Source organism: Schistocerca nitens, chromosome 8 (genome assembly GCF_023898315.1).
Source record: "Schistocerca nitens isolate TAMUIC-IGC-003100 chromosome 8, iqSchNite1.1, whole genome shotgun sequence".
Classification (NCBI taxonomy): domain Eukaryota; kingdom Metazoa; phylum Arthropoda; class Insecta; order Orthoptera; family Acrididae; genus Schistocerca; species Schistocerca nitens.
The window spans coordinates 51,268,392-51,280,448 of record NC_064621.1 but is presented as its reverse complement, the minus strand read 5'-3'; the positions used below and the strand labels follow the sequence as shown (position 1 = coordinate 51,280,448).

Sequence of the window (12,057 nt, the reverse complement as noted above, 5' to 3'; positions counted from 1 at the left end):
AATAGCTGGACGAACCGAGTGTCAAATAAGAAATGACAAGCAATAAATAATAATAATAATAATAATAATAATAATAATAATAATAAAATTGTAAAATAATACCCGTGGAGGCCCGGGAAAAGAATAGGCCTCCGGTATGTTCTGCCAGTCGTAAAAGGCGACGAAAAGAACAAACCACTAATAGGGCTAACCCCCCTTTAGTGTGATTAGTTGGTTCAGGACAGAACTAAAGAAGCCTCGGACAAGCGCCGTCATGGTCGGGGACGACGCTTGAACCCTATGCCCGCCCACAATGGTAACGACACTGCTAGCCAACTGGAAAATGATTTAAATCCAAATAGAGGTGTTTTGCAGGATATGCTTCCTGCAACCACCCCAGAAGGAAAACAAAGACAGAGGATGAGATGGTCAGATGAAGTTAATCGACACCTCATGTTCTGTTATTACCAAGCAACAAACCTAGGAACCAACACAACTGGATACAGATCACAAGTATACACAACATTTATTACCAGATACCCAGAATTAAAATTTTTAACAGAACAAAGACTAGCTGATCAGATCCGTGTAATAATAAAAAATAACAGGATACCCCAGTCAGAATTAGAAAACATCAAACAACAAGTACAACAAATACTGGAACAAAATAATGTGCAATCAGAAGAAGAAGAAAATACAGTAATGGACTCAAACATCCCAGAGCAAACAAACAAAGAACAACACGCACCAATTAAACAATCAGAGGAAAACGAAATCTTAAGACAGCCACCAGAACAAGCACAAATAGAACACGAAGTGACACACATGTTAGATATAGAAGAAAAATGTTAGCTGACATATATAGAATACAAAGACACAAATACAGACATAAGACCATTCTTGCATAGACCACCAAATAACCCACAAGTCGAAACAACAATAAAAACTATCAACACAATCATACACAACAAAATAAGTGAAAACACAACTATGGAAGAGTTACAACTACTGGTTTATATAGGAGCACTCACTACACTAAATATACACACTAGACAGAGATCAGAACCAACCAACACACAGAAGAAACCCACAAAACCAGCATGGCAACACAGGCTACAGATCAGAATAGAAAAACTGAGAAAAGGCATCGGACAGCTAACACAATTTATAAGAAATGAAATCTCGGAAAAAAAACGAAAAAGGTTAGGTAAAATCTCACAACAAGAAGCGACAGAGCAATTAGACGAAAAGAAGCAGAAATTACAAGCATTAGCCAAACGACTCAGAAGATACAAAAAAAGTGAAAATAGAAGGAAACAAAACCAAACATTCAACACAAACCAAAAGAAATTTTACCAGACAATAGATAACACACACATTAAAATAAACAATCCACCAAACATAACAGACATGGAACACTTCTGGAGCAGCATATGGTCTAACCCGGTACAGCATAACAGGCATGCATGGTGGATACAAGCAGAAACAGACATATACAAGATGATACCACAAATGCCTGAAGTGATAATTTTGCAACATGAAGTCACCCAAGCAATTAATTCTACTCACAATTGGAAAGCCGCTGGAAATGATAAAATAGCAAATTTCTGGCTAAAGAAGTTCACCTCAACACATTCACATCTAACTAAATTATTTAAGAGTTACATTGCAGACCCATACACATTCCCTGATACACTTACACATGGAATAACTTATCTGAAACCTAAAGATCAAGCAGACACAGCGAACCCAGCTAAATATCGCCCCATAACATGCCTACCAACAATATACAAAATATTAACTTCAATCATTAAACAGAAATTAATGACACATACAACACAGAACAAAATTATAAATGAAGAACAAAAAGGCTGTTGCAAAGGAGCACGAGGATGTAAAGAGCAACTGATAATAGATGCAGAGGTGACATATCAAGCTAAAACTAAACAAAGGTCGCTACACTACGCATATATTGATTACCAAAAAGCTTTTGATAGTGTACCCCACTCATGGTTACTACAAATATTGCAAATATACAAAGTAGATCCTAAATTGATACAGTTCCTAAACATAGTAATGAAAAATTGGAAAACCACACTTAATATCCAAACAAATTCAAATAATATCACATCACAGCCAATACAGATTAAGCGTGGAATATACCAAGGAGACTCATTAAGTCCTTTCTGGTTCTGCCTTGCTCTGAACCCACTATCCAACATGCTAAATAATACAAATTATGGATACAATATTACTGGAACATACCCACACAAAATCACACATTTGCTATACATGGATGATCTAAAACTACTGGCAGCAACAAATCAACAACTCAACCAATTACTAAAGATAACAGAAGTATTCAGCAATGATATAAGTATGGCTTTTGGAACAGACAAATGTAAGAAAAATAGCATAGTCAAGGGAAAACACACTAAACAAGAAGATTACATATTGGATAACCACAGCGACTGCATAGAAGTGATGGAAAAAACGGATGCCTATAAATATCTAGGATACAGACAAAAAATAGGAGTAGATAATACAAATATTAAAGAAGAACAAAAGAAAAATATAGACAAAGACTAACAAAAATACTGAAAACAGAATTGACGGCAAGAAACAAGACCAAAGCTATAAATACTTATGCCATACCAATATTGACCTACTCATTTGGAGTAGTGAAATGGAGTAACACAGACCTAGAAGCACTCAATACACTTACACGGTCACAATGCCATAAATATAGAATACATCACATACATTCAGCAACAGAAAGATTCACATTAAGCAGAAAGGAAGGAGGAAGGGGATTTATCGATTTAAAAAACCTACATTATGGACAGGTAGACAATTTAAGAAAATTCTTTATAGAACGAGCAGAAACTAGCAAAATACACAAAGCAATCACTCATATAAATACATCGGCTACACCACTACAATTTCATAACCACCTCTACAACCCTTTAGACCACATAACATCAACAGATACGAAGAAAGTAAATTGGAAAAAGAAAACACTTCATGGCAAGCACCCGTATCATCTAACACAGCCACACATCGATCAAGACGCATCCAACAAATGCCTAAGAAAAGGCAATATATACAGTGAGACAGAAGGATTCATGATTGCAATACAGGATCAAACAATAAACACCAGGTATTACAGCAAGCATATTATTAAAGATCCCAATACCACAACAGATAAATGCAGACTTTGTAAACAACAAATAGAAACAGTAGATCACATCACAAGCGGATGTACAATACTAGCAAATACAGAATACCCCAGAAGACATGACAATGTCGCAAAAATAATACATCAACAGCTTGCCTTACAACATAAACTTTTAAAACAACAAGTTCCTACATACAAGTATGCACCACAAAATGTACTGGAGAATGATGAATACACATTATACTGGAACAGAACCATTATAACAGAAAAACAACGCCACATAACAAACCTGACATCATACTCACCAATAAAAAGAAGAAATTAACACAACTAATCGAAATATCCATACCTAATACAACAAATATACAAAAGAAAACAGGAGAAAAAATTGAAAAATACATCCAGCTGGCTGAGGAAGTCAAAGACATGTGGCATCAGGATAAAGTTGACATCATACCAATTATAGTATCAACTACAGGAGTCATACCACACAATATCCACCAGTACATCAATGCAATACTGCTACATCCAAACACATATATACAACTACAGAAATCCGTAATTATTGATACATGTTCAATTACCCGAAAGTTCCTAAATGCAATATAACACATACCGTACAGTTAATAGGAAGTGACGCTTGATCAAGGTCCGTGTCACTTTCCATTCTCAACCAGACTTAACGTCTGAGAAAGTAAAGAAATAATAATAATAATAATAAAGAAAAGGGAAAAGAATAGCCCTCCGGTATGTTCAGCCAGTCGTAAAAGGCGACGAAAAGAACAAACCACTAATAGGGCTAACCCCCCTTTTAGTGTGATTAGTTGGTTCAGGACAGAACTAATGAAGCCTCGGACAAGCGCTGTCATGGTCAGGGACGATACTTGAACCCTATGCCCGTCTACAATGGTAACGACACTGCTAGCCACATGGAAAATGATATAAATCCAAGTAGAGGTGTTTTGCAGGATATGCTTCCTGCAACCACTCTAGAAAGAAAACAAAGACAGAGGATGAGATGGTCATATGAAGTTAACAGACACCTCATGTTCTGTTATTACCAAGCAACAAACTTAGGAACCAACACAACTGGATACAGATCACAAGTATACACAACATTTATTACCAGATACCCAGAATTAAAATTTTTAACAGAACGACGACTAGCTGATCAGATCCGTGTAATAATCAAAAATAACAGGATACCCCAGTCAGAATTAGAAAACATCAAACAACAAGTACAACAAATACTGGAACAAAATAATGTGCAATCAGAAGAAGAAGATACGGTAATGGACTCAAACATCCCAGAGCAAACAAACAAAGAACAACACGCATCAATTAAACAATCAGAGGGAAAACGAAATCTTAAGACAGCCACCAGAACAAGCACAAATAGAACACAAAGTGACACACATGTTAGATATAGAAGAAAAATGTTAGCTGACATATATAGAATACAAAGACACAAATACAGACATTAGACCACTCTTGCATAGACCACCAGATAACCCACAAGTCAAAACAACAATAACAACTATCAACACAATCATACACGACAAAATAAATGAAAATACAACTATGGAAGAGTTAAAACTACTGGTTTATATAGGAGCACTCACTACACTGAATATACACACTAGGCAGAGATCAGAACCAACCAACACACAGAAGAAACCCACAAAACCAGCATGACAACACAGGCTACAGATCAGAATAGAAAAACTGAGAAAAGACATCAGACAGCTAACACAATTTATAAGAAATGAAATATCAGACAAAAAACGAAAAAGGTTAGGTAAAATCTCACAACAAGAAGCGGTAGAGCAATTAGATGAAAAGAAGCAGAAATTACAAGCATTGGCCAAACGACTTAGAAGATACAAAAAAATTGAAAATAGAAGGAAACAAAACCAAACATGCAACACAAACCAAAAGAAATTCTACCAGACAATAGATAACACACACATTAAAATAGACAATCCACCAAACATAACAGACACGGAACACTTCTGGAGCAACATGTGGCCAAACCCGGTACAACATAACAGACATGCACGGTGGATACAAGCAGAAACAGACACATACAAGATGATACCACAAATGCGTGAAGTGATAATTTTGCAGCACGAAGTCACCTGAGCAATTAATTTTACGCACAATTGAAAAGCCCCTGGAAAAGATAAAATAGCAAATTTCTGGCTAAAGAAGTTCACCTCAACACATTCACATCCAACTAAATTATTTAACAGTTACATTGCAGACCCATACACAGTCCCTGATACACTTACACAGGGAATAACTTAGCTGAAACCTAAAGATCAAGCAGACACAGCAAACCCAGCAAAATATCACCCCATTACATGCCTACCAACAATATACAAAATATTAACTTCAGTCATTTCACAGAAATTAATGACACATACAACACAGAACAAAATTATAAATGAAGAACAAAAAGGCTGTTGCAAAGGAGCACGAGGATGTAAAGAGCAACTGATAATAGATGCAGAGGTGACATATCAAGCTAAAACTAAACAAATGTCGCTACACTATGCATACATTGATTACCAAAAAGCTTTTGATAGTGTACCCCATTCATGGTTACTACAAATATTGGAAATATACAAAGTAGATCCTAAATTGATACAGCTCCTAAACATAGTAATGAAAAATTGGAAAACCACACTTAATATCCAAACAGATTCAAATAATATCACATCACAGCCAATACAGATTAAGCGTAGAATATACCAGGGAGACTCATTAAGTCCTTTCTGGTTCTGCCTTGCTCTGAACCCACTATCCAACATGCTAAATAATACAAATTATGGATATAATATTACTGGAACGTACCAACACGAAATCACACATTTGCTGTACATGGATGATCTAAAACTACTGGCAGCAACAAATCAACAACTCAACCAATTAATAAAGATAACAAAAGTGTTATATTGCTAGAGAAGGCTGAGATGCACGCTATAAACTCACGCCGGATGGCGTGAGGCCTGAAACAGGATACGTAATGAATGCTATAAAGAAAAGTACGTAGCTTCTGGAATACTTAACTTTAATCCATCATTTGTATACACCGTTCTTGATGAGACATGCTTCATACGATAACTATCAATTGCTATGGCGCCTTGCTAGGTCGTAGCCATTGACTTAGCTGAAGGCTATTCTAACTATCTGCTCTGCAAATGAGCGAGGCTTCGTCAGTGTGCATCGCTAGCTAAGTCGTCCGTACAACTGGGGCGAGTGCTAGTCCGTCTCTCGAGACCTGCCGTGTGGTGGCGCTCGGTCTGCGATCACTAACAGTGGCGACACGTGGGTCCGACATGTACTAATGGACCGCGGCCGATTTAAAGCCACCACCTAGCAAGTATGGTGTCTGGCGGTGACACCACAAGAAGTATTCAGCAATGATATAAATATGGCTTTCAGAACAGAGAAATGTAAGAAAAATAGCATAGTCAAGGGAAAACGCACTAAACAAGAATAATACATATTGGATACTCACAGCAACTGCATAGAAGCGATGGAAAAAACAGATGCCTATAAATATCTAGGATACAGACAAAAATTAGGAATAGATAATACAAATATTAAAGAAGAACTAAAAGAAAAATATAGACAAAGACTAACAAAAATACTGAAAACAGAATTGACAGCAACAAACAAGACAAAAGCTATAAATACTTATGCTATACCAATATTGACCTACTCATTTGGAGTAGTGAAATGGAGTAACACAGACCTAGAAGCACTCAATACACTTACACGATCACAATGCCACAAATATAGAATACATCACATACGTTCGGCAACAGAAAGATTCACATTAAGCAGAAAGCAGAAAGGAAGGAGGAAGGGGATTTATCGACATAAAAAACCTACATTATGGACAGGTAGACAATTTAAGAAAATTCTTTATAGAACGAGCAGAAACTAGCAAAATACACAAAGCAATCACTCATATAAATACATCGGCTACACCACTGCAATTTCATAACCACTTCTAAAAACCTTTAGATCACATAACATCAACAGATACAAAGAAAGTAAATTGGAAAAAGAAAACGCTACATTGCAAGCACCCGTATCATCTAACACAGCCACACATCGATAGAGACACATCCAACACATGGCTAAGAAAAGGCAATATATACAGTGAGACGGAAGGATTCATGATTGCAATACACGATCAAACAATAAACACCAGATATTACAGCAAGCATAGTATTAAAGATCCCAATACCACAACAGATAAATGCAGACTTTGCAAACAACAAGTAGAAACAGTAGATCACATCACAAGCGGATGTACAATACTAGCAAATACAGAATACACCAGAAGACATGACAATGTAGCAAAAATAATACATCAACAACTTGCCATACAACATAAACTAATAAAACAACACATTCTCACATACAAGTATGCACCACAAAATGTAATGGAGAATTATGAATACAAATTATACTGGAACAGAACCATTAGAACAGATAAAGCACCACCACATAACAAACCTGACATCATACTCACCAATAAAAGAAGAAATTAACACAACTAATTGAAGTATCCGTACCAAATACAACAAATATACAGAAGAAAACAGGAGGAAAAAATTGAAAAATACATCCAACTGGCTGAGGAAGTCAAGGACATGTGGCATCAGGATAAAGTTGACATTATACCAATTATACTATCAACTACAAGAGTCATACCACACAATATCCACCAGTACATCAACGCAATACAGCTACATCCAAACGTATATATACAACTACAGAAATCTGTAATTATTGATACATGTTCAGTTACCCGAAAGTTCCTAAATGCAATGTAACATTTACCGTGCAGTTAAAAGGAAGTCTGAGAAAGGAAAGAAATAATAATAATAATAATAATAATAATAATAATAATAATTCATGTGATATAACACCCAATTTACAGTTTTCAGATTTTTTCCTGTTGGTTGTACCATAAAACCCTCCTTTTTGCCTAATTTCATGGTTCTAGGTAATGAGAGATACCCAACAGGTTTTGATGAATGAGTTTGCGAGTATGAAAATATGTGACATAAATGGATGTATCTTTTGATTGCACTGACTTAGAAGCTTCAATGTTTTACTCCACTAAGGGGCTATAGATATCAGTATGTGACACTGAAATTTCAACTTGATACTTCTACCTGTTCCTGAGAAAAAGGGATTTTAACAGTTGGACAGATAGAAGACAACTAAGCAATTGTATAATGGTTCTGTTTTTACTGATTGAGCTACGGAACCCTTAAAAAAAATAATAAAAAATGGTCAACGTGTGCTGTTTGTTTTGTTCTGCATGGCCTTTGTGCTTTCTGGATGATATTGCTTCTGCTCTGTTGTCAGCAGTTTTGGTATGAATTTCATGGACACACTCTTCACATTCAAGCTGTTGGTCAAAATGGAATATATTGAGCTAGTTACCACTATCTCATTCATAAGTTCTTGTACTGTGATGCGATGATCTTCCATGACTGAAGTCAGCACTTGTTCAATGGCATTGTCATTTTGGCTTCTTGAGGGTCTGCCTGAAATGTGGTTTGCTGGTCACTGATGGACAGCCATCTTTTAAGCAGTTGTACCATTCCTTCATTTATGATTTTCTCACTGCATTGTCTCTGAAAGCCTGTTGAAACTTGTGAACAAATTCCACTTTCGTATTGTCAAGCTTTTGGCAAAATTTTATGCAGTATCACTGCTAAATTTGTTTTGTCATTTTACAGTTTACTGGAATCTGGAAAACACTCACTGAACAGCTTTGCTCATAGGCTGAATGCTAGTGATTGACACTTTCTAGTAGAGGGGAAAAAACTCACATCTACATATGAATATCCCTGACATCATCTCTATTGAAGAAAGTCTTACACACTTGATAGATATATGTGGAAAAGAAGGTTTGATACTTTTTGAACACATCTCGTATGTCTGGTGTACAGCAGAGCTCCTCTGCATTTCCTTTCCTTGTGAGCTTAAATCTTCTTTGCATCGAAGATGAAAAGTACAAACTAGGATCTTACATAAGTTGAAGCTCAACTGGAGTTAATTATAATAAATGAATTACACTTCTAAGGCAGCAGTTTGTTTGCAGCTGTCAGGTTTTTCTATCAATGTTATTGAAATGCTTCATTTGGACATTGAGAGTTTGATTTTGTGCATAACAGACTATCTTGTCTTATAAAGACTGTCATGGCTATTTGCGTCTATGATGAAAATTATGGAAGCAAAACTACTTCCTTATGGTAATTTTTAGCCCTTCTATTAACCCATTTCTTTGTATTCTTTGCTTATGATGTGACCTATCTGCTTCCCAGCAAAATTTTTACAAATCTCATTTTCAGTGATATACAATGTAATATATGTAGTGTGGAATGTGCTATGTGCTGTTACATTTGAGTGTTGTACATTTTACTTTGTCTTATAGGAAGCTGAGACAATATTATTCTTTATATTTTTTTTATTATTTTTTCCCTGTTTATAGCTAGGTCATTTCTATCATCTAGAGGCTAGTATTGCTGGCAACTGATGTGGGTCCCTTATCTTTGGCTTGGTTTTTTCTGTTATGTGAGAGCAGAATGTACATACCCTGCAAGGCTAAATGAGAAGTTGATTGAGTAAATAAGCCATACAAAACTTGCACCAGTGTAGGAGCAACACGAAATTAAGTTATCTCCTCTCTGCCACCCTTCCTCCCTTTTGCATCTATTTTTTTGCTGTTACCAGATCTGACATTTACTATCAGCTTCTTCTTTAATTTGAATGTATAAAATTTCCTTTCACTAGTCTCTTAAGTGTGAATTGATTGCTTACAGTATACTATTGTCATTCATATTTAATATTAGCTGACAACCTAGCATTCCCTGGGCATTCATTTTGCCAGTTTTCTATTATAAATTAAATTTTATATATACTCCTTCAGTGCTCTTAGTGTGAGATAATCCAGGACAGTTTATATTGCTGGTGGTGCTTCGCATGTCTACTACACGATTTTGTAAATGTCTCTATGGCAACGCCACTTCATAGCTCTATAGATGGCTTTTGTTTTGCGTGCAGCCATTTATGCTTCACTTTTGAAAGCTGTCAAAAGTGCTGACAGGTGCCAAGAATTTCCTTAAGTTCACTCAACTGTAGGAGTTTCTTTGTAGCATTTTTTCATGTATCTCAGTATTTATGATATTTTGTCTCCTGAACTGTGAGTGATACCATGATATAATTTTGTTGGTGCATTTAGTGAGTGAGTGAATGAGTGAGAGAGAGAGAGAGAGAGAGAGAATATGTATAGATTCTTGATATATATACTGAGAATCCCTACTAAGAGCTGGCAATTGCATAAGAATGTCATAAAACTTCTCTTAGGGCTTTCAAAGGAACTTCAGACAAAAACTGTTAATAGGCAGTACTATAGCTTGACATGTCATTGTGTGAATTCTGTAGTGGAGTGTTAAAGATTATTTTGTATTATAAAATGTTTGTCTTTTCCACAGATATTTTCAAACAAATCCGATATGTGGAGTTTTGGCATTCTTCTGTGGGAAATATATTCATTTGGCAGGGTCCCATATCCAAGAATAGTAAGTAAAAAAAAAATTTAAAATATTTTAATTTTTTTGTGCTATGCACTAACAATTCACTCTAATAACAACTAATTGAAAAATGTGTATGCTGATGCACTGCTGTATATAAGGGTTACTCAGATTTAAATTGAATTTGTTTGCACAGTTATTGTTGACAGAATTACACATTTCTGGTTTCCATCATTGAAAATGAAACTTTTCTGCCAGATAAACTGCTTCTTGATCTTTTTATTGAAAAATGAAAAGGGGTCTGTCCAACAACTAATTGAGAAAATACTGCTATTGTAATCAATAACCCTCCCCGTAACACTTCCTTCAGCCTTTAGTGCCCCAAACATATCTAAATCACAGAGATATAATTTGGGACTGATAGGAGATGTTCCGTAGATAGCTGGTAAATTTCATGAAGTTTTGTTACTGGTTGAGGTTACTGTAGGTTATTGTAAGTTGCTGTGCATTGTCATACAGAAGCAGTAGCAAGACCAAAATTTGGTGTGGGCAAGATAAATTTTGCCAGGCCATGTGGTGGCACAAGAGGATGTGTTTTATATAGAGAAAGCTTTTTTATTTTGTTTTGGAAGTGCCAAACTTTTATTCATAAAAATGAATATGTTTTGATTTTATGTAACATTATTCAGTAATTTCAGTAATAACTAACAATTAAACATTAATGGAAATCAAAATTTCTGACTTTTATCCTTACTGAACTCCTTAACAGCTGTATTGTAATCCAGTTTAGCTGTTATATCTGATTTGAAAAGCTCCTTTCTGCCGAGGCTGCACTTATGGGTATTGTTAACAAAATTTGAATTACAATGTAAACATTTGGACAATTTTAAGTTATTTTCTGTTGTGTACTGCAGTAGCTGTTTCACATATTTAATGAAGTTAGATAAATTTGGGATCATTATTACCAATTCTTCTTGTAATACGTTAGGTAGAATGTAACAGTTCTCACCCACTTGCCGAATTGTGTGTAAATCTTTACAGTTTCTTGATATGTGATCTTTTGGAATAATTTGTAATGTACTTAGACCATAGAGAAAACCAAATTTTCAAAATGTTGTTTTAAATACATAAATCTTGAATCCACATTGCTCAATTGTAGTCAATCATAGGGTTAAAAAAAATCCGTTTCATATAGGCTTTTGGGAGACTGTTACATTCATATCTACATTCATAATTAAATACATTTTCCTTTTGGCTTGCCTTTTATTTTTAAAATCTTTTGGCAGATCATAACTGCCTTTCTCTATAAACTGACAGGCATTGGACAAGCAT

General features: G+C 35.4%; 1 protein-coding gene across 2 annotated transcripts in view; it reads left to right on the top strand.

The window, feature by feature from the left end:
- Positions 1 to 12,057, top strand: part of LOC126199372 (tyrosine-protein kinase CSK) — a 222,405-nt gene that overhangs the window by 182,847 nt on the left and 27,501 nt on the right. For both annotated transcript variants that reach the window (XM_049936280.1, XM_049936281.1), the window contains exon 8: positions 10,687 to 10,773. In XM_049936280.1, the coding sequence (XP_049792237.1) occupies positions 10,687 to 10,773 (87 nt within the window). The remainder of the gene's footprint in view (positions 1 to 10,686; positions 10,774 to 12,057) is intronic.